General features: G+C 48.7%; 1 protein-coding gene across 1 annotated transcript in view; it reads right to left on the bottom strand.

The window, feature by feature from the left end:
* The window catches only part of LOC144155326 (sodium/hydrogen exchanger 3-like), a 204,604-nt gene that overhangs the window by 21,968 nt on the left and 158,085 nt on the right, over positions 1-24,551 (bottom strand). The window contains exons 2-4 of the mRNA XM_077686681.1: positions 3,998-4,458; positions 2,204-2,460; positions 1,549-1,766 (exon numbers count right to left, since the gene is read on the bottom strand). Coding sequence (XP_077542807.1) covers positions 1,549-1,766; positions 2,204-2,460; positions 3,998-4,458 — 936 coding nt within the window. The remainder of the gene's footprint in view (positions 1-1,548; positions 1,767-2,203; positions 2,461-3,997; positions 4,459-24,551) is intronic.

The raw sequence follows: 24,551 nt of genomic DNA on the forward strand, positions 1-24,551 counted from the left end.
CTTGTTTTGGAAGTTTCTCGATTTCTCGCAAGCCTTTCTATACGGTTTTATGCGGCGTTCCTTCGCTTTGAATGAACTGCTTTGGAATACCGTTTATTATGATAGCCTGACAGTTTAAAGAGTTCTATGCGCTGTTTACACCCTGTCATGCTGTGCGGCACAGAATTGTGCAAAATAACGCCCCATAGAGACGTGGCTGTCGAAGGATCCGTCCGGGAATGTTGACCGCTTATAGTTTTATTTTTTATGTTAACATAACACGTGGACTTTTTCGGGCAATCGATCATGCATTTTGTGCGTATACATTTCTGCATTTTGCGCCATCCTATAAAAATACATATCCAAATGTCTATTCCAGGAGTGACGTTCTGGCTTACGCTTATGTGGGCTCCTGTGTTAGCTGTATTTTGCTGTATGAACAGAGCGTTTGTTTGTTTACGCACTTCATGATAGGGGTCTTCGAAATGCTTTCTCGCGTGTGGTGTTACGTCCTTGCTTATAGATTGTTTAAATATTCATTCGTATTTGTGTTCTCTTTTGTCCCAGTTTTCCGAGTTGTTGTTGAAGCAATATTTTAAAGTGAAGCTTTATATGGCGAGGGTTCATTGCCTAGTTCCTGTGCGCGAGCAAAAATGCCTTGTGGCAAAGCTAGAAAAAAAAAAAAAAGAACTGTAACTCTTGTTGTATCGAAACTTTCCCAAAATACAATTAAATCAAAATTGGCCTCTAAGAAGGCTCTATCATTACTATGAGTTTCATCTAATCGTCGTAATTAGTTCACAGTGCATTACAGAATTCCCGTCTGATGTCAGTACCTCGGCATCCATGATTCTGTGTTACCTCTGCGTCGTGTGCTAAACAGCTTCGTTGGACATTTACCTTCGCGGAGTGGAACGCCTCGTGAGTTCTTTTAAAGTTATTTATATTTATTCTTGCCATATCCTACGTGCAACCAGCGCAATGTGCTCGTATACTCTCTAAGGGGATTCCGTGATTCTGCTTCACCGCAGTGCACTCGAGTGACTTATCCATGCCGCCGACGACGTAAATTCGGCGAATAACATCAATGTGCATGCCAGTTGACTCGAAAATATGATCTGCGCTCTGGCACTGCGCAATGGAGAACGTCACATTCACAATGCATGATATCACAGTGCAGAAAAAACTTTCGAGTCAAATCGTATGATCATGCTCGGCATCCTCATTCGCTGGAATTCCATTGCTGGCTGCATGGATTGGTCAATCAAGTGAATTGTGCTAAAGCTGAAGCACATGATTGCCTCAGAGTGTAATAAGCTTCAAAGTTTGTTTCTTTTTTGAGGGGGGGGGGGGGGTGGAGGGGGCGGATTCCTTTTCACTTGCACTTATTCCTTCCTTCTCGCTTAAACCTAGCCGCGAATAAATGAGTCCAACTTAACTCCCCGCTTAACTAACTTAACTCCACTTAACTCCAACTTAAATCCACGCTTAACTCCATGAGCTGCGCTAAATAATCACTTTCATCAATCTTCTGGGCTCACATTCCGCAAAGAGTATTATTTAACTTACCGACAGAGCGAAAGACGGTGATGAAGACAATGGTGAGGATGACGAACCACGTGTTCCATTCGTGTATGTCATTCACTGTTGAGACACCGAGGAACATAAAAATGATGGTCTCGGAGCAATTGGCCAGCATCTTCATGCCGTATTTAAGCGTCGTGTGAGACTTTTGCGAAATGTTCTCTTCGACGTAGTTCTTCATTGTGAGGCCGCAGAAGGTCAACCTGCGTGAAAAGTAGAAAGGAGAACGACGTTTGTCAGGTCTATACATAACTTATGCATGGCGACACGCCCCGAAATTCGAATTCATTGCACGTGGCCGTCTGCACGCTGCGACCATGGTTCTTGCATCTACTCCGTACGGGGTGAGGACAAAAAGGAGTAAATGGCGCTCCATATTAGCGTCCTCATCGCCCTCACTGTACGAAGTATTGCTGAAGATTCACCCCACGTCCGAATTATTATCCGCAATAATCGATCGTTAAACAGCTTTCTCTTGTCGCCCGTTGTAGCCGTCCTGTCCCCACACCACTAGTCTTAAATCCCTCCCACCACTGGAACAGCGTCAGAAACAGAACCGGCAACCGCGTGGGGAGTGACGTGGAAGTGAGGAAGAGAGCGCGACCACGTTCGGGTGTTGGACAAGGGGGCGGTGACTCACGCGAGGATTCCAGACAGGTGGAAGAGTTCGGCGCTGAGGTAGGACAGGTATCCCAGGATGAAGACGAAGAGCGGCTCGATGGCGCGCACGTGGTGCGTGAAGCGTGACACAAAGGCGGCCACCAGGCCCCACAGGATGCCCACGCCCGTGCCGCCCAGGGCCACCACGAAGAAGGACGCCACGCCGTACACGTAGTCCGTCGGGATTATGTTCTCCGTGCCCATGTCCGTGTAGCCCTCGAACATCCGGTACAGAACCTGCGGGATCGAGCGCGCCGCATGTTTTCCTACTGCCGTAAGTACATAGCAGCAACGCCCGTTAGACGTGGGGGCGCATTAAAGGCACGGAGCTTCATCCGACCAGCGCAGAGGGTTAATACCCTATGGTTGCTCACCAGGATGCTGGGCGGGGGGTGCGGCTTACCCTAACCACGTATAAAGGGACGGAACAAACACGAACCAAACGTGCCCCTCATGAGTAATATAGCTGGGTTTCTCCACAATGAATGCACGTACAGGCCTGCCAGCTCCTTGGACTACGATTGTTACGCTCCGGTAATGCCACGTATTGATACATCTTTCCTGATGTTTGTTTCAAATACCGCATGAGCTCTCGCATGCTGACTGTCATCGTATCGTGGCGTCATATACCTGAGTGTCCGCAATGCGATTTTTTATTGCGAGGGTATCCGAAACACACATAATTGCTAAGATCGGAGATATTTGGAACAATTTGTAGTGAGTGAAACTTTCCCAAAAGCGTTAAAAAACAAATGGGATAGTGCGCAGGCTACGCATGCTTGAAGTGCTTCAAGTTCTGTGCTCTGTATACGCCCCTTCAAATATCAAACTGGCTTTTGTTCATATACGTAACGCTCACCAATCTCTACAGAGTAATTTCAGGGTTTGTCCCAAACAATACCTACTAAGGTTAATCTGTATTTGGAATCCAATTGAGACTATTTAAAGATACCTCAATTTGTGTTAGAACCGTTGATAAATGAACACACCTGGGCATCGACGGATACTGCCGCTAGCGGTAAGAATTTGCTCAGTTGTGGACTTTACACAGAGAACTCCTAAATGCTTAGTTGCATCCTTTAGAGCCCCAGGGCAATATTTCCTTTGAGAAAGTCAGATTTTGAAAGTTATTTTTAATTGGTTCAGTTATTCTCAAGCAGATTCGGAATGCACCGAGGAAATATGTCAGTGTTCTTCATCAGTACGTAATTTCCTTTTGTGAAAGTTCGCTTTTTGCGCAATGATTTGGCGAAAGATGCGCCAAACGAACCATATTTCTGTATAAAATAACCGGGAAGATAGGTATAAAAAATACGTATTTCCTACCGTCCCAAGAATGTTTTCAGCCCTGTGTCGTGTCCTCTTCTTCTTTTTTGTGTGGTGTTGTTTGCGCTGTTATAGGAATTATGTACCAACTCGCCCAATCGTCCGTTTTAGTTTCAACTATAATTCGATGAACCTGGTGTTTTCAGCGCGCTTCAAGAACGCGAAGGCGCAAATTTAGAAAGGCGCCTTAGCAAGGATAACAAAGAACAATGAAAAACCAAATGGCAGTTTTTTACATCCATCCCTCTGAAGGGGTTGCTACGCAACGCTGGGAGCATTTGAGTATGGGCGTGTGAGGCAAGTCATCTGTTTCTTTTATCTGAGGCTTCAGTAAGAAATAGTGCAGACACACACACACGCACACGCTCACGCACGCACACACGCGCGCGCACACACGCACGCACACACACGGAAGGGCTCACACACGGTGTGCTCCTCGTGCACTGACCACTGTGACGGCGTCGTTGAGCAGGCTCTCGCCGAAGACGAGAATGTAGAGGACGTCGTTGACGTGTATCTCCTCGAAGACGGCCAGCACGGCAACCGGGTCCACGGCCGAGATAATGGAGCTGAAGAGCAGCGCGTCAAGGAGAGGCACGGGCGTGCCGTACAGGCCGTTCAGGCCCGCGGCCCAGAGGCAGAGTCCGATGGTGAGCGCGTTCCACACCGTCCCCAGCACGGCGTAAGTCAGGATGGAGCCCAGGTTGTCGAAGAAGGACCTGTTGGGCATGTAGTAGCCGGCGTCCAGAACGATGGGCGGCAGCATGAACAGGAAGAAGACGTCGGGCGTCAGCGGCCCCACCGATGTGAGGCCCGTGTAGAAGAGCAGCAGTCCGATGACCACGCCGATCACGATCAGGATGCAGCTCTCGGGACAGATCAGGTGCAGCTTGGGCGTCACGTGGAAACCTGCGAACAAAAGCGCCGCGCATCAGGGACCCGCCGCGTCTCGCTCAGAAGGAAGGCACGAAAAGCGAGACTGGCTCACATTGCGAATCAAATGGCTTTGAACAGCCTCTTCCTTACACCAGAGGACGTATGAACTGTGCTCGGCAATAAGGCTGAAAGATTGTTCCGTCTTTGCTGCGACTACTGATGATGTCAAGTGCGGTTGAATACTTATTCCGAATGTTTGCGGCCGTTCATTAATCGACAAAAAGTCAGCTTTAAAGACTGCTCTTAGGTTCATGCTGACAAAGGCACACCACGACCATCTGGAGCTTGGGCTCATGTACAGGCCCCGCTGTAAAATGCTCCTGAAACCATCTCTAGGACTGAGCACAGTGGGCGGTTATGTTCGAGAGTTCTTTGTCGGAGCAACCTGAGCCTTTATTCCACGTATCTTCTCTTTGACCAAACTAGAACTAGAAGTGACTGCGAGAGCGTGCGCAGTTGATTCAGAGCGTGTATGGGTGACAGCCTGCGGCTTGTTCTTTTCCACACGGCAAGATTCACGCTGGAATAGGTCTTATGGCTGCACATGTCCCCGTCTCGGCAGAATTTAGCTTTACTGCGCTCGAATGACCGATGCACATGGAGATATTTTTTTTTCAACCAACGAAGCTCCTTCGACTAAACAGGAGTCGAATACAGCCACGCAAATTATCCCAAAAATGAAGAGTAATTAACAGTTTACAGGTCAAGGTAACTAGCACTACAAGCAAGGACAGCCAAGCAAGGAAAACCGGGAAGGCAGGCATGCCGTATAGTTTAAGATTAACCTTCATCTCAACCAGTGCACTAAAACTGTAAGTGCTTGACTGGTGTCAGAATGTAAACTAGATACACGGCCGTGTTAATGTTGTCTTTTTAACATTCCTTGTTTGTTTTTTTCTTAGGTGCAACGTAAGCTCCAGGTGCATTGTAAGCTCCAGCGTACCTAACGAAGAACGTGGAATTTGTTTCATTTCTCTGATAATGTCGGCCTCATCGTCTCTCTCCCTCGGCGGCCCTCTCTCTTCGACACGAGAGACAAAGAAAGGTCTCTTGTGACCTTTGTCTACCGCGGTGTCCCGACAGCTATTTCAAAATTTCCCGTGGACATACGAGCGGCAAGGGGACGTCAACAGCCTAAACGTCTCCGAGGATCCACGCAGCTTGGTTTCCGAAGTTCGGTCGAGACCACTAGGCGCGATTGTAAACGAGCACTTAGCAACCGGCACGCGGAGTCATCGGTCTGACCCGCTTAGACGAGAATGAGCTCAGGCTCAAGGGGTCGCCGAGGCGTCGTCTTCTCCGCGTTAAAACAAACGCGGAAGTGTGGGAGCATCCATGGATAAGAATTCGCTTGATCGATAGGAATGAACCCCCGCCGCGGTAGTGGGCAACCATCAGTTTGCAGTGATGTGTACAGACACCAGGATTGCCAGCCTTTCTGCTCGAACGTGCGTGGGGGAAATTTGTGATTGTGCACGATGTTTGGTTTCCTTGTGCGCAACGCCTAGGCGCTCCGATCTGACCGTGGCAGTGATATTCAGTGAGAACAGACATAACATTTCTGCCATCAACAAAGAAAAAAAATATATAAAAAAAAAATAAAACGGCAAGTGCATGTTTTCAAGCATTTATGTCGACTTGAATATAAATAAGTCGACCCATTCCTCTCTTTGGCGATCACGTTCCTATTTTAACAGCGGAGCTGTTGTTACCGGCGGTAGGTTCGGGGTTCATGCGCGCCGAAAACTTCTCGCGAGGAAGGTTATCGCGTAGGCGTCGCGCAGCTGTCGCATTACCCACTCTACAACGGAAGTACACGTGATAGCGGCTTCCGCAACCCTCGAGAGGAGCGTGCGCATGCGCTCAGTATCCTAGGAGAGCCCTTCGCGCGGAAGCTCGCATCGTTGGGCGCATGCGATCAGAAACGTAGAAGAGACCTCGCGCGCAACGTCTTCGCAGTTCTCAGCACTCTTCGCAGTTCTCAGCACGGTCCGGCCGCGGGTAGTTCGCATGGCCGAGGAAGAGGTCACGAAGCGAAAGGCAGTGCGTGCTACTGAAACTAACTATGTATTCGTCAATGCTCACCTACAACAGCTTCGCGATTCAAGTCTTGCGCATGAGTGCAAGCTTCCCTAGATTTCTTTCAAATATAGAACCTATCAAAAGTGGTTGAGTCAGTTGTGTAATTATGGCGCATATCGACGTTTTAGTTGCTTACTGAGATACACTGACGCACTTCTAAAAGAAAGCATCGTACAGAATAGTGGGGTCCACATCGTTTGGCTTTTTCTCCAACGTTTGGTACCATGACAAAGCAAATCAGCAAAGCTTTTAGTTCTATTTTGACAAAATTTTACAACCTAACGAAAGGGGCCCAGTCAGTTGTGCAATTATGGTACATCTCCACGTTTTAGTTGCTTGCTAAGATGCACTCTAGCGTCGACTTTCTTTGTTGTACTTCTAAAAGCAAGCATCGTACAGAATAGGGGGGTCCACATTGTTCTGCCTTTTATCCAACGTTTGATACCATGACAGCACAAATGAGCAACGATTTTAGTTCTTTTTGACAAAATTTTAGACGGCTTGATGCGGTTTTATTAAAGGCCGTGTCTAGAGTGCCGTCCGATGGTATTATAAGCACTCAACTATATCGACGTCCACTGGCGTTTTATAACAAAATTGCCGCGTCTGGCAGTGTACATCGCTGTAGATAACGTAAAGCTAGGCAACCTAACTTATAAGCATTACATGAGATAACCTAACGCACACAAAGAAATCATTTAAAACACTAAAACTAACCGAAGGCATAAAAGCTACGCTTCAAATAAATAATGAAAAAAAAAAAAACGAGGCAAAAGCCGGTCTCGAACTGCCGACTTCGTGATCAAGAAGCTAAGAGGGATCCTCTACACTACAACGACACTCTTCGGCCGGTGCTAGCCTAGTGTTAAATATTCGAATGTCGTCGGACGGCACTCTAGCCATGCCTGCAACGATTAGCTATAGAGTGCCGCCGGACGGCACTCTAGACACTGCGTTTATTAAACTCACTCTGTCTCGTCTACACCCACAAGCAGTTCTTGTGTTTCAAGTGAAGACAGTGTAGTGGAAGGTGCCTTATTTAAAATTGAGCTGCAATAGCAGCGAAGCTCTGCACGACCGAAGCACACTCGATGCGTTTAAATGCACAACGACATTCCAACGAGGCAGCGAACAGCGCTGTCGCGGATGCCGTGTGGCGTGGTGTACCTCGCTTGCCCATTGGCGACATCACACAGCAGCGGGGCTGATCTATTACAGCGCTTCGCACTGATCGCATACCCATGGCACGCATATCACCGCCAAAGGACTGCAATCACGTGATTTGTGGCGACCGTTTAGGTACGAGCACCAAGTTGTTGATACCACCCTAAACAGGAAACACATTTGCCATTAAGAGGCCTAATTAAACCTCCGACAAGATAACCAGAGTGAGGCGTGATAATTCGCTTGAAGTCGCACAATCCAGGCGTAGTTGTGACAAGTTGTGACAATGCGGGAGTGGAGCATGACACTATATTTTTCTCGCCTAGAGCTGCTCCAGAAAGAATTTCAAGCAATAAACGTTTGGTCAGCGTTTGGTCATGGCAAATGCTGGACCGGTGTTTTCGAGGTATCCAGGGCGATGCACGCGGACCTCCATATGCTGTCCGCGAAGCGCCACAAGACGAACAGAGTTCAACATACTATTCCTAGGCCCGTTGCTGAAAACTTTGGAGAAGCCTCGTGAAATTCTTATAGCAGGCTATCGTACCATGGGAACCTGTCGAGTTTGAGGTGTTCACGGAAGGAGCGCCACCCCAACGCAGTGCCAGCTGACTGTTTCTCCCCCTTTTCTCCATATAGTCGGGGACCGTAACATTCCACTAATCAAAAACCTCTAGTTTGCATGGTTCACGAACAATTCAGTGCAACAACTTTGCTTAATGCAGTTCTCAAACTGTATTTAAGCCGGTGCTTTTGCCCAAAAACTGCGTCCACGAGTGCGAAAATAAGCTGCGGGTCGCAAAACAAGAATCGTGCTTTCAGCGCGATCCCGGCGCAATGACTCCTTCGACTGCTGCACCAGGAGTGTTGAATCAAAAGACGTGCATGGTCTTAATTCCATGTCACGTGCAGGAAGACGGAAGCGGGTGGGGAACGAATCGGAAACCGAGGGCACGACGTGTGCGCGCATCGTGTGGCACGTTTCGTTGCCAGCATCCTCGAGCGCGACTCGGCGATTCCCAGGATGCCAGCCCGTATCGCTTTTCCCCGTATCGGCAAGTTTGCGCTCCGCATGGTATTTCGTTTGCCACTACGTGTCCGAACAATGTCAGAACGATGTCAAATCATTTGGTTTGGAACTAGTTTCTACTTAGTTATTTTATTAGCACTGTAAGTATTTTACTAACTCATACAGGCAGTGAACGTGTCACATCACAGGTACGCAACGGTATGTAGATAATACACACATGCGGTGAGCAGGTTTAGAGATATGCAGTAAAAAAAAAGTCCCGTACACACACACACACACACACAAATAGTCGCATTTCATTGTTTCAAAAAGACCATCCGCTGTGTCGTACTAGCTGGGACGGAACAAATGATTTCACCTTCAATGACTGCTAATTACGAGAGCACGCCGCGATAAAAAGAAAAAAAAACACAGCGTTGTGGACGCACCAAACGGATGAAATACCTCGCATTATTTCAGTTGCGTTGCAACAGTGCAATTGTTTTCAGCAGACCTTAATATATGTTCGCTATCGGTCAGCCTGCGTAGGTAAAGCGAGGCAAAAGAATGACCAATAATGTGATAACCTTAATGTCAAGGTGCTCTAGATGCGGAAAAAAGGGGGCACTAGAAGGCCGGGCTGACCAGCCAACGCGTCAGCACCAATTTCGATTTTGGCGGGTCAGCTGAATTTCCGAGCCACCGCACCGCGTTACGACGTGGTCGAGACACTGGAGTGCGCAGTTCTTAGCCCGCTCGATGCGGCGGCAGAAGGACCTCTGGAGAGCATTTATCTAGCCGCCCCAGACCGCTTTGTGTACCACGGCTTGGAAAGGTGGAAGGTGGGGCAACGCGGAAAAGGCGCCCGATTGATGCACTGAGGACGGATGATCAATAGAAAGGAAACACGCTGCCTTCGCAAACGAAAACGTCCGTTTTGTTTGCGTCGTGGTCGCCGGGTCAGAATAGAAAGGAAGAGCGCAGGAATACAGTCGGTCGTATCGGCGCGTCTTCACCTCCAAAATTAACCCCGCGGAAGAAACCCGTGGCGGCCGCTAATCCTTGGGCTTCCTGTAGCGGCGCAGCCATGACCGCTCCAAGAATAGCTGTCGCGAGTACGAGTGAAAAATTCGCGCGCTCATAGCAGGCCCTTTGGGCTCCCGTTATAGGCGCCGTGAGTGGCAAGCTCCTCTGTCCTTCCGCTTGCTGCCTTTGCGACTGGCAATTAACTGGCCGAGGACACCTAGACGCGCGCACGGACCGGTAATTGCTTTGGTCGCTGCCTTGGTCTTAACCCGTTACTCTCGCTGGGACGAGCGAATGCCACCGCGCGCATAGCAACGTAGTCCGCCCCGCGCCACTTAGTCCTCCGCGCACGCACTGTCGTTTCGACGATTTCACAAGGCGACAAAAACGGCGAAAGACATTCGCTGTTACGCCCAGAAGGAATGCACATCATCCCCGCCAGTTTCTTGCCTGGCTGCGTGAGGACTACCTAATGAGAGTCGAGCCGTTTCAAGACAGCGCGTTGTTCATGCTCGCCCCAAAAAGCGGCCTTACATGCGCATGGGCTTTTAGAAAGAACGCGCGCGCGGAGTTAAACAGCAGCATAAAGTCTTTCCGTCTCTGCCTGCTGATTCCTTCCTAATGGCACATAACTGCATGCGATTCAATTCTCCCATATTGAGAGAATGCACGCTGCTAAACACGCACAATAGTATATTACATTGACTGCAGCGGCTTCAACCAGCCACTGCGTTGTTTCGAAAATGTTAAGGACAAAAATATAAGGCATGGAGTACAAACATCGCTCGTACACATTAGGAATGCATAAGATGTGTGAAGAACACGGAGCAGGCAGAATTGAAGATTAGTGTGGAAGCAGGAATGTAGCATCGGGAAAAAGGAGAGTGAGTTTTGTCTAGCGCAATACAAGCAAACGTGTACGGCCATGGGAAATGAAAGTAAAAGTATAGGCCAATAAATCCTCAAAGAAAACCAAAATGGCGTAACTACAACTATTTTCTCCATTAACGGATTAACGGGTTGTCATGTTCATTGCGGACACATTTTACATAGATATAATCTTTCACACCTACTGCCATGTCGATTTGAAAAACACGACCCGTTGCACAGCTAACTTTATCAGAGCTGTTTACAGTTAAATTGATTCCTTCAAGGTTTAAATCACCTGATATACGTACTTGCTTATTTTTAAATACTTGCTCCTGTCATTTTCTCCTTTATGTAAAAGACTTGCATAAATGTGGAGATACAGCCTTTCAGGGAAAAAAAATTCTCTCTAGTTTCATATACTCGGGTCCCTATATAGCTCTTGAATTAAAGGTATAGTTCATTTTTTTTTTTTCACATTAAATGAATAATTAAGTTTTATGACTCTGTTGTATATCTTTCCGCAATTTTCATAACTAGGCTATCTCCAACAAAGTGCTCTCCTTCGGGAAGCACGCTTGAGCATTGTGCTCACTTCTGCTCGACCATCTCTGTATTTGAAACTCGTCTGACGCCGAAAGTAACACAGCCTGAGTGCCAAGTTTCGAAGACTTTGCGCTTGTCACGAAAGATAAAGAAACCTGTCACGTACCTTATTATGTTCCATTTGTACTTTAGAAAACCAGCGTAGTTTCCAAAGAAATATAATTCCTGTTTTGCATTTAATTTTTGGGTGGCATATAAAATGCATGAAGCCATGACCGCAGATAATTGAGCAAAAGCGGCCGCTTCAAATATAAAACGCATTATGGATATTGCAAGTGAATGAAAGTGCGTTTGATGAAACGAGCAATATGAGACTGAATTTTTAGTTATGAATCGAATTGGGGAGGTGCGATGCAAAACTGCCACGTTTGACCATCGTGAAGACACTTCGTCCCCTCGGCTTTCGATGCGTCCCATTGGTTTACTATAACCGCTGGACTGAAGGACGGAAGAAATAACTGATCCAGAAAAAGACACTACGTAGGAGACACAAACGAATACATAAATAGTACTTGATCAGTGAATCTTGGGAAATGCATGACGTGCCGCATAGAAAAGTCAGAAAGCAAACTTACATCAATTTACTCAATCATCACCGCCACCACTACCACCAAAGCCATATTACTGCATATTCAGGCAGCTTAATTTCCCCGCACTTTAATTTAAACCAGATGCTAATGTGTTAAATTTGTAAATTAGGAATGACTCACGAACTTCCCTATCATGGTGGGTACGAAAACCAGACTGAAGGATAGTGGCCTTGATATGGTCAAAGGAATGGCCTGTAACGTTTACGTGTTTTGATAGCGGAAGATACGGAAGGGACATGACATGTGCCCTGTGATTATTGAAATTTAGTTTAAATGACAGCGCTGTTTGACCAATATATTGTGGGTTGCAAAGAGAACATTCTAACATATAGATTACGTTTTCGCTGTCACAGCAAAGATCACTATTTATTTTTAGGCAGTACTTACGAGTAATGATGTAAGTACAGTATTTTTAGGCAGTACGGGTGATGTTGGAGTCATTTCCGGAGATCACTCTTAGCACGCTAAGCACACAAATGATACACAAAGCATAGAAGACATTTGACCGTGACAACGGCCAAAACGCGAAAACACGTGCGGGCCTCTTCGATTTTTACAGTTGGGGCAGTCCAACTACTCCCTTCTGTTGTGCCGCGCCTCTGCCAAGTGGCGACACAGGTCCCTTGAGAGCACCGTGAGAGCACCGAAGCTGGAGTCCGAAAAAATCGAACGGTGTGCTGTGCGACGTCTGAACTATCGCTCGTGGATACACATATACTTCAATGGGAAAAGTGGCCGTGCCGCGGAGGTGTCCGTCCGGATAAACAGTCGGCGACATCCTGATGTGTATATATATATATATATATATATATATATATATATATATATATATATATATATATATATATATATATATATATATATATATATATATATATATATATATATATATATATATATATATATATATATATATAAATCTAGAGAAAGATAAACTCACAAAGCGCGCAGAAATAGTATAAGTAAAGAGTCGGATACACAGCAAGAACAATAACAAACCATGTTTACTTACGTAGCGGCAACGGGACTTGCCTTCATCAGAGTAAAGTTACATGATTTTCCCAGCACAATCATGTAAGTTTACTCTGATGAAGGCAAGTCCCGTTGCCGCTACGTAAGTAAACATTGTTTGTTATTGTTCTTGCTGTGTATCCGACTCTTTACTTATACTCTATATATATATATATATATATATATATATATATATATATATATATATGTGTGTGTGTGTGTGTGTGTGTGTGTGTGTGTGTGTGTGTGTGTGTGTGTGTGTGTGTGTGTGTGTGTGTGTGTGTGTGCAGATATCATCAGCCTGGTTGTGCCCACTGTAGGACGAAGGCCTCTTCCAAAGATCTCCAGCCACGTGTCTATCGAGTGCTAGCTGAGCCTACCCTATCCCCCAAAATTTTCGTAGTTCATGCCGCCAACGAGTCCTTGGCCGACCCGCATTGCGTTTAGGGTCTGTTGGCAGCCACTCCGTTAAACGGATAGACCACCTGTTGCCCTTCATGCGTATGACGTGACCGGGGTATATATGCATACACCCGCGGCTCACGTCGGGTGTATACACATATGTATAACAGGTGTGTATACATATGTGCTGCTTTCGTCCTCTTTAAGGTTTTCTGCAATCCACCTGAAAAATAAAAGTAACATCTGTTTTTTGCGTGCGTTTGGATCCCTCAAGGCATTCGTTCTCGTCAACTTACCGTGTCTACCACCGATGTTTGCGCACACGCCGCATAAAGTTTAGCTCAAGAATTCTTTGTGACGCCAATGCCACCGCAGGGGCATGTTATTCAGTGGCGCGTACTGGGGACTGCAACCGTTTGTAAACTGTCAGTTACCTGAAGCTGCTGCCGAAGATATTCGAAGGTCGACACCCTAATATTACCGGAGAGTGAGGCAACTTCCAAGAGACGCTGTCGATTACGACGCTATTGGCGCCAGGGGAGAACGCAAGCTGCTCCGCCATTTGTCCAACCAAGCCTTCCCCGACGGAGATGGAGCCGCGCATGCGGAAAGAGCAATGGGAATCTGAGGGACCCACGACGTCGTGACAGGACCGCGCTGGCATCGCTTATAGTTACTACATGGCTCCGCCGTCTGACAGCTGCGCGACGTAGGACGTTGCTAAACCCGTGCAATTTTACCGCGCCGAGACAGCCATCCCTTGCAAGCACGACGTAGCCTACGTCAATAAGGTCCATGTTTGCGAGCATATGTTGCGCAGGGACAGAAGAATAATAGAAATAATTTAGGATAGCGAGAACAGGAAGGAAACCGCGCGCAGAGGGAGAAAAATGTTGAGGAGCAGAAAAAGTTGCGCAATCGAAACCGTGACAGAAGGCGGTTCACCACTCGTCGGGAGGAAAACCCCCGCGTCTTCGCGTGTCAACCGCGGACCCGTGAGAGGAGTTTTGGTCAACAACTCGGCTGCACCGGTTTTTTCCGGTTCTCGACTGGCGGCAGCACACGTGGCGAACTCGATCGTCGCAATTACTTGGATCGAAATGCGTCACCAATAGGAGCAAATGCATGTGGGCTACGCACAGCACAGTAATATAAAGCCAAATAAAGCGATTTAATACTGCAGATAAAAGGAAGCGACAGCAGCAAAATATTCTTCACGTTTTAGCGGACATGTGCGTGCATAATATGATTTAAAGCGCGCGTTCACTGCTATGGCGTGGCTCGGCGTGAAGCGACCTAAACAGACATAATACAGCAGACCTATCAATCGCTGCAGACGGAAGATTAATTGCTTTGTGGGCACCCGTCCAAGCCATGTAATTTTAAGATGACTAACTAACGCGTAAAAAATTAGTGTTTTGAAACTTACAATAAATCTCCCAGAAGTCTTACCTTAGCTTACTTCATTATTCTTTCACATAGATTAAGCATTTTATGCCGCCAACTCTGGCACCTCCAAGCTGTGACGGAGGGGAATTTGCATTGCGAGGGCTACCACGTGTTAGCACTGGATGTCGCTGTTATTTCGCGCGCGTTGCCAATTGTTTCACAAATTAACCGTGAGGCATGAAATGTTTTTAACAATGATCACCATCACCATCCTCCTGAGCTTGTTTGTGGCCACCGCAGGCCTCTTCCATGAGTAGACTTTGAACCGCGGTCCTATTCCGCATCAAGCGAATTCATTCCTTGTCCATGCATGCATGAGTTCGCCAATCTCATCCCCGGATTGAGTTTTTGTGTTTTCCTCTTCTCCACAGCTCGTCCCCCCTCGATAACCATTCTGTTACTCGGGTAAGCAGCCTAGCTGTTGTCAGCCTTTCACGTTACATGCCCGGCGACCCATCCCCCACCCATTTATACACGCCTGATTTATTTCTGGTGGTTAGAATACGCACTGATGACTTGCCCAAGACAGTCAATACAACCACATCTTCTATAGTGTTTCATTGCCTTTGCTTCCGGACTGCTTGGCTGCTTGACTGCCCACAATTTATTTCGATTTCTTCGTATTTATATTTAGCGCTATGAGTGGGCTTTCTGAACACAGAACCGGAACCATTCTTTGCAGGTTGTCTCCCGACTCATTAAAAAAGGTCCGCGAATCTCGAGGGTATCAAATATTTCCCGTTTACTCGTATACCTAATCGACCCTCCTAAACACCGTAAGTAACATCGGAGAGATGGGGCCACCTTGCCTGACTCTCTCCCTAACGATGTACCCAACCAACCTGCCAGTTTCTGCGCGTGCATAAGTGTGTGGACACTTCTAGCATGTTCTTGAAAAATAAAACGCACCTGTCAGGGCCTGGGGGTTGAACTCAGGCCTCACACGTTCTGATGCGGTTATCACAATCCTTGTAACCCAAGCATTATATCATGATGGAGGCCAGACGGCGGAAGAATTATTCATCGTGGTTCGCAGAAATTTCTTCGACTGGAACCATAAGCGGCAAAAATGCGGGCTAATTGGCCGATAAATCCCGGGACCCTGGTGCCCACAAACATGCTGCATATATACGGATGCGGGGGATGGCCCAAGAGTTGTACAGGCTATTAGACAGATCTGTAGGATATGGGGTCATGAGGTCAAACCTGTTCCGTGCCAACATACGGCCCGGGATCGGCCAACAAGGAATAAAAGATCGGCGCAGCCCAATGCTTGCTGGCTCGCTCATTTGAGTGGTTTATTCTCGCGTTAATCAATAGCATGGAAAGGTCACCAGTCCTTTTATTCTTACTATCCCTTGTGCCATGCCATAGACCCGACCATCTTTTTGTTCATAAAACTGCATGCGAAGTAGATTAATTGCATTAAATCGCCCAGTGAAGCTGGCGGCACCCTTAGTCTTGCTTCCTTTCCTAATCCTCAACTTACACAGACTGGCGTGCGTAGCCGCAGTCGTATTCGAGTACAGTCTTATAAAAGCTGTCTCTCTAAATAAAAGTTCTCTCTTTCTGTCTCTCTAACCCACTCGTGGGAGTATGCATCGGGAGGAAAGGGGATGGGAGGGATGCCTTTAATGACAAGGGGGCTTATTAATGGATGGCGCAAAGGCAATAATCGCGTTCATTATTTGCTCGATCAATGCGGCATATTTATCCACTCTGCGCGTCCGCATTGACGTTAGCATTCTGACAAAGCACGGAGCGGGGTCAGTGACATTTTTTTTTTGCTTTACTATAAAAGCTCTCCAAAAGGGAACTGCGTCGCGGCTTATTACCCAATAGTGTTTCAACGAACACTACGCTTTTTTCAACCGAGACATTTTATGAAATTAGCACAGCCTTCCTTTGTAACCAGCTGGCTTAACCATGTGGATAACGTTTACATCCTTCTAAAATCTTACTACGCATTAGAAGTTAAGCCTAATTAGAATACCATATCAGATTTTGTTGAGTGCATCGGAGTTTCCACAAACCTAGGCGTAACTGGCCCTCACGAAAAACAACAAATTTACGCTGCTGAACATGGATGTCGAAAAGTGGATAAATTTGTCATCAGATACCCGGCCGTGCGCGTAACTTTGAACTGTAATCCCAGCGGTGCGCAGTCGCTCTTTTGACACCGCAGGAGTGGCAGACCTTATGGGCGGCTCGAACTTGCGGCGTCGAGCTCCACACGCCCCTGGCCTCCGTCAAGGTGCGGTCGCACGACGCGCGGGTAGCCACCTTAGCGCAGGCACAGAAAGCAGGTGGCCGCGCTTACGCGTCTTGCAGCCGACAGAGGGCGACGCCCCCTTCACGCTGAATGCGAGAAAGCCTCTTTATGCAACCACGCGTTCTCGGGAAAAAAAAAAAAAGGCCACACAAGTGGGAGCGAAAAATCAAACGAAAGCCGGCGGCTTTGAAAGGAAGAAAAGGCTTCTTCTGCATTCAGGCTGCACTGTTTTTTTTATCCCCCCTTAGCTCCGGTCCGTCAGCCGGCTGAAGTGTGTTAACGGCCTCGGTGGGTGTGCAGTGGAGAGTTATTTGAAAAGGTTAAATCGCGTTCAGCGGACACAAAAATTAAAACTCCGACCTGCTTTAACAAAAACGCGGACGACGTTTGGTTCTGATGAAACGAGCGCAATAACGTTTTAACCAGTTTTTGCCAGGCTTCAATCAACGGACACTCACCCACACAGCGGGGGCGTTGAAGGGTTGTTAGGTTAACGTTATAAAGAAGCCCCGATGGTACCCGAATTCCGAGTTTATTTCGATTCTGCCGTGACTGCTTGTACGGAGGCGCAAGAGGGACAGTTACCCACCTCTGGGATTCAGGTCTCGGGGGGTTAGTCGCACTTGTTTCCGTGTCACATGCAAACCGATTGCATACCGTTGTCTGGTGTACCGGTTCCTCGGGCTTTGTCAAGCTGCACAAGTCGCTTTTACCCGAGGAACCATCCACTTGTGGAAAATAAACTGAAACTGAAACTCTTGCGATAAATGCTGATTCTATATGAACGCTATGGTCCTTTCGAAAGGACTCAAAATTCAGGGTTAGTTCTCCACCCGAAGAAGTTCGTCAGACAATAGAATGTTAAAACGAGCGGTGATATTCCCAGATAAGCAAAGACTATCATACACGTGCGTGCGCGCGCGTGCGCGTGCGTGTGCTTGTGTGTTTATGTGCGTGCGTGCGTGCGTGTGTGTGTGCGTGCGTGCGTGTGTGTGTCGCACTGTACAGGTTTTGCTTCCACCTTGAGCTCACTCAGTGTACTGTTCAGGAGGAGTATATCCATCCGGACTGTGTGGCGACGATAATGAGTTGTAAACGTCATAATGAAGGTTCACTTCTTAAGTGAACAGTGATTCCGCCATCATCTGTTTATTTAATGACAGAAGAGGCAACATGCACGTGTCAAGGCGAAGTAAGCCAGTGAGTCAGCTTCGCTCATCCCAACTATGCCCCGGCCAGCACATGAGCACCAGTGATACGATTTAAACCGTCTCTGCGCCAAGGATGTTACACAGAAATCGTAAGCGGTTTCGAAGAGGTTGTCGGCAAAGACTCCGTAAAAATCGCACTGCTTGCGGCGCTGTCGCCTTCTAGTATAGTACACCTTGGAATTCGATAAACACATCAAGCCACCGAATACAAACGAACGAGTGCTGATAAAAAGCACGCTGACAGCACGTATCCCCTTACCACAAAGTGCCTCCTTCCTCCAACGCACACTCCGCCTCCCCATTTTTGCGCGAAGTATGGCGGTGCCAGTAAGAGGTCCCGTAATCGGGAGTGTTACGCCCACACCGATTGACGTAAAAAGCTAGGAACTTATCCCGTTAACAGCTGCGCTGCAGTGAATTGGCAAATGAAAGATAAATGGATCGAATAGCTAGGTTTTTTTACTTCCTCTCCTAAGCATTGTAGCATTCAGCAGTTCCGCAGGGCCTTTGTGCTCGGCTTTGAGCACTGCGCGCGACACGCGTCTTCATCCGCGTTGTTGACTGTGAGCAGCTCTGTTCGGCGCCGTTTAGCACCCCGCTGGAACGTGGCGAAAGGTAAAAAAAAAAGAATGAGTGCAGCCTGAGGCCGGCGCACGAGTAGCGGCCGCACACAATGTAGCTTGCTATATGCACCGGCACGCACGCATATCCGCAAACAACGCTTTTTTTTTTCTCGCTCCTCTAGCCACCAGGCCCAAAGGTCGTTGTAGCCAGGGAAAGGATGACACGCTTGTCACGCTGTGTGGTTGTCGCGTGCATGCGAAGCTGTCGCTGACACGCCGGGGAGTCCAACGGCCCCTGATAAAACATTTTCCTTTGCAGCCTCACCGATGTCTGAGGAGGCACGCAGCGCAGTAAGTGAGTGCCCGTGCACCCGCGTTTGGGCAGTACTCTGGCAACTATTAAGAATGAACAAGAATCGGTTAGTTGGCTAGACATGTGGTTATCAGTAAAATTTATCGTGGATGATAACGCATCAGAGCTGAGTGGCTGGAAGCCACGAAGTATATAAGGGGTGTTTCGCGATCTGCATACACTGCACGGTGCGGTCATGGCGGAGACGTATTTCTGGGAACGCCGATTACAGCTCCCCATCTGGCGCCCCCAAGGGGCGTCCACAAACGGCGTAACCGGAAAGCACATTAACTCCTCCGGAGGGACTGACGCTGGCGCCAAAATTTGCCGCACAAAAATTAAGCCCAATAACTAAAATGAAAAACAGCGGCAGGGACGGGAATCGAACTCGCGGGCGCGCGGTGAGAGGAAAAAGACTTGAATCCTACCCCCCCTCCGCACCCCCCCGCGGAACACGGCATTCCAACAGCTTTCAATATAACGGAAAGAGTCAGAGAGGAAACAAAACACTAAGTAAAGCAGCGCGTACCCCACAAATAAAACACAAAGCCAACGCGAGAACGATTAGTTTAAACCTGGCGCTGTGCACCTGTTTGGGCGCTGCCTTGCGGGCGATTCACTAGAGCACGCAAGCTGTCCTAAGCCGCGTAGTTTGAACCTGAGGTACAGAAATGTACCATATGATAGGAGTGGAGCTATAGTCGGCGCGATGGAGTATTCATCGTCCGAAGTTCAATCGCTCGCACGCTTAGAAGTTCTCATCTTACAGGGAATACGTTTACGGATCCTATACTTTTTAGTCGCAGTGTCTGTACTTAATTCTGGTGGGGCCGGAGTGCAAGACGGCCACTGCACACGGCATTTGGCCCAATTATGTAAATTAAATCGTATAATGTTAATTAAAATTAGTGTATATATGGTTTATTATATTGCTCCGGGGTAGCTACAGGCATTGACAAAGTGCCGTCCGCGTTGCAGACGTTGTCCAACAGCTTCTTTGAAAGAATATTCGGATAAGCAGCATATAGTACTTGGTATAGTTGCTGTATACGATCACGGAAGATCAATGTTGTCAGAGGCCGAGCCAAATACACTGTTAGAAGAGCTTGTTGCGAACGTTCCGGGCATTCAAAACCTTACCGGAGGTGGTTACTCATTCTGCGTGTCGGTAGTCACGAAGTAATGCCAGAAACACAATCTTAGAAGCCCATCGACGTAATAAAACTTAAAACATGGCAGCTAAAGTAACATAAAGCAAAAAGGCAGTTGAATGATGCAGAATATTAAACACGGTATACCAGAGAGAGACCGTCATTTGATTCCTGAATGGTTGAAAAGCGATCTTAAAATTCAACCGTCGCAGTAAAGAATACTCCAGAAGTCGTTGTGTCGCAGTGGTGCACTTTATATTCGTAAATTATAATAGCCTTCGGTCCGCTTTTGTCCATTGCAGCTGAAACGTCAATATCTGCGTCCGCGGGAGAACATTTTAACGGATAAGAAGGACAGATGCACGATTTGACTAAAAAAAAATCGCATGATAATTACTATACTCCATAATGTGAAATTTGTGCGCAGCGCCAGCTGCAGTCTCCTCGGTCATGGCGCGTATCTGCTGCGTCTCGGGAAGTGATCGCGCGATCAGCGAACGCGCGGCGGCGCGCGCTTCTCTGCATTTATCTCGCAGCGCTTCGCTGCCGCCGAGCACGTTGTTGCAAATCGTGTTTGAACCTCCCGCGCAAATGTCAAGTGGTTCGGACGAACCACAAACGGATTGATGATTGTTTGTGGGGTTTAACGCGCCGACGCAAAGCAGGCGGTGAGGCGCGCCGTAGTGGAGGGCTCCGGTTTAATTTTGACCACCTGGGGATCTTTAACGTGCGCCGAAATCTCGTACACACGGGCGTTTTTGCTTTTCGCCTCCATCAGAAAAGCGGCCGCCGCGGCCGGGAATCGAACCCGCGACCTCGTGCTCAGCAGCGCAACGCCTTAGCCACTGAGCCTCCGCGGCGGGTAACCACAAACGGAGGAGAAGCGCCTGTCGTAAGTGTGAGGGGGAGGTAGAAAAACTGCTCAAGACCGAAGCACTCAACTACCTTGTCGTGCTCTCCGAAAGCCTTTGCCTCTTTTGAGCCACTCTTCCATATTAGCCCTCAGCTTGTAGGCGAACTCCGAGTACGACTCGCCCCTAGCTTTCTCGGCTTCACGGAACTTCTGGCGAAACGCCTCTGCTGACAGCCTGTACTTACGCAGGAGGCTCGACTTGACTTTCTCGTAGTCCTCCGCCTCCTCCTTTGGCAAGCGGGCCATCACGTCGGATGCCTCACCTGGCAGAAGCGTAAGCAGCTTTTGCGGCCATGAGTCTCGGCTAAACTGGGCCCTCTCGCACGTACGCTCGAAGATGACCAAAAAGAAGGCCCCCTTCACCCCGAGTAGTCCGAGTGGCACTGACTACCACCCCCAAGCAAGGTAACAAACTCGAAAGCGCGTCATCCCTATTTCATATTTGCCGCGCTTTCGAGGCGCTTTTTCAAAGAAAGTGCTACGAGTTGTGCCGCGCCTCCACCAGATGGCGCCACGGGTCCCGACGAGAAGACGCAGTGAAACATCCCCCTCGCGAGGGGCACGATCAGATGCAGAGCATTTCCGGGGGTGCACGACGTTAAGTAGTTTGCGTTACGTTTAATGTTGTTGCACTTGTGGCAACTGCTGACGAGAGCGCTCGTCAGCAGTAATTTGAATGAGTCAACGATATAAGGCGCGTTGGTAGCGTCCCATTCTGTGTCGGCTTTGTGGCGCAGTGGGTAGAGCACCATGTACATTGCGTTCCGCCCGCAGGGTCGAGGTATCGAAACCGGGCGCCGGATAGTATTTTTTTTTATATATAGTAGGGAGGGGTGCGGTGCGGACTACGGACGTCAACGCGGGTGACATCGTGAGTTACTGAAATGCTCTGCATTTAAAATGGGATATCCGCTCTGACGTCACACGATCATTTGTCATTGATCCGTGTTGCTGTCAGCCTTCAGAGCTCACTTTTCTTCGTGTCACCGGCTAATCGTCTGCGCGCACAGCAGGCTATTCATGAGAAACGCCTGAGAGAGCACCTGCCCCGTCTGGGACGGGCCGCGTGGTCCGACATCAGAGACCAGCGGCGCCGATGGCAAGAAGCTACAAGTAGTGCGCTCAGTAGGATTATCGAGCCTCACGTTTCCGGCGTCAGCTTACTTGTCGCCCAGGCCCGTTAATGCGCGCGGTGGGAGCCAGCCAGGGAAATCGGCGCCGTTGGTCTCGCCCGCACAGCACAGGGACCATCGATCAGCCCGCGCGGCACCATCGACGACGTCCACAGCCCTTCGAAATAAGCGCCCACGGTGGCGGCTGACATTTCAGCGGCAAATTAGAGTAGAAGATGCCAGCCAAACTGCCATTGTTCCACAGGACTCGCACAAAAAAGAAGTCAACCGAGGAAAAGAAAAGTTCGTGTTTTCACAATAAACGACGTGCCACATGTGTGGTAGTACGGAAGAATAATGCGTGGTTGCTTATAGCAGAAAATACATTTAGGAAAAGTGCGTTAGGAACCACTGGCGCGAACACTCGGCTGGGACGTTTCGGGGAGCAATGCCCACGTCGTGGCTAAATTCGAGCTGGTATACGGCGAAAGCGCCGAGTGCGCGTGATGTCTGCTGAACACAACCCACGCGCTTGACTAAGAGCGATTGCCGGACTGAGCTCTCAGATCACCGCCGCGGGCAGCGCCGGATCTCCGCGAGACTGAATTATGGTGCCGCCTCTTTGCAAACCCCATCACAGGGTTGACGACACCCTAAGGGGCGAGCACAACAAAAGGGGAAAGCAGCCGAATGCAAGCAAAAAATAGCCCTCGAAACAGTTGGGCCGGTCAGGCGCGCGCAGCACAGCTGTCACGCGCGCCGGCGTACATCGACTGAATTTTGCCGCTGCGCAAGGGACGCACGCAGTTTCTTCCGGCACTTGAGCGCGTCGCACGGGCGCGCCTCCGGCGACGTCGCGCCCACGTGCTGAAGACCGTGGGCGCTCCTTGGTCTCGCGCCCGAACGGCACCGGCCCGTGCACAATGTGCACCGGCCCGTGCACATTGGTGACACTCGAACGCACTGGCTTGCTCAGTAATTGGCGATAAGCTCACGAGCAGAGATTATTCAGCTGGTGGCCAGGCGAAGAACAAAACGGAAGCGACGGGCCACATAAAACCCTCGCGAGTCGCATAAATACGATGGGGAAAAACAATTTTGGAGTGCAATACAAGTACATACATCCTTTGAATTGGAAGTACCACTCACGATACCCCATGTTTCTCCTGTTGTTGCTGTGTTTTTCGCGTTCTTTTCTTGAACTGATTTGTAGATAGTGTTTTTTCGTCCCGGAATCAGCAGGGAAACTTGGCACAGCCATTCACATAAACCAACCACGGCGCAGGGACAAGATGGGAGAAGAATACCGTCGCGCTACGCTGCTGCTGAGGATGAGATCGCGGGATCTATTTCTGACGCCGCGTGCGTGTTTACGAACTAGGGGAAATATAAAAGCCCCCACATGTACGAAATGTCGGCCCACTTTAAAAAACACCGGGTGGTACGAACGAATTCGGGAAGGCGAAAAGCGAAAACAGCCATGTGTTCGAGATTTCGGCGCACGTTAAATATCCCCTGGTGGTCATATTAATCCGGAGCCCTCCACTAAGGCGCGCCTCATCGCCTGTGTAGCGTCGGCGCGTTATTGGTAGCAGAGATGTAGCTTCGGCGCATTAAACCCCAGCATTAAAAACATTAACACGGACGTGCGAATCCAGTGGCCATGACATGATATACAGGATATACACAGAGTAAACTCAATGACTCCAACACCGGCTTCTGTATACGCGAACTACTATAGCGCTTACGCCGAGGCGCGCACAGTCCATTCCATAGCTGGTTCACCTCGCTTTGTTCGGGCATAGCGGCAGTGACGTGCGTGGGCATGCTTCACCCACCCATCTTAGGGCATCGCGCCAAGTGCTTCGCTCGTTAGCGACCACCGAACAAGGTTGGGTGGCCACTACCCCTACAGCACTTCGCAGAATCGACGACCGTTAACTTCATTAAACTTGCGTCAGTTTCCAATTTCTTTTTCCTTTGTCGCTGCTGGTATCCGCAACATCGCATTGATTCATTTGTGCTATTAGAGCTGAAAACCGTGAGATCTTCCTTGACGACTTACAGCGTCCTGTTTATTTTGACACACCCACACACACACGTGCGTGCGCGTGTAAGAACGAGGGAAAGAGGGAGAGTGAGCGCGGCTATTGTACTCAAGGGCCGCCAACTCAAATAGCTCCCCGGGGCCGAGTCTGTGCCTTCGCGGTGGGCCAGGTTTATAGGCGCAAGTGTCCCCTGCGAAGAGGCGCTGTAGAGGTAGTGGTCTTTTTGAAAGCCTCGCAC

Source organism: Haemaphysalis longicornis, unplaced genomic scaffold (genome assembly GCF_048455015.1).
Source record: "Haemaphysalis longicornis isolate Haplotype H1 unplaced genomic scaffold, Haemaphysalis longicornis Haplotype H1 scaffold_1, whole genome shotgun sequence".
Lineage (NCBI taxonomy): Eukaryota > Metazoa > Arthropoda > Arachnida > Ixodida > Ixodidae > Haemaphysalis > Haemaphysalis longicornis.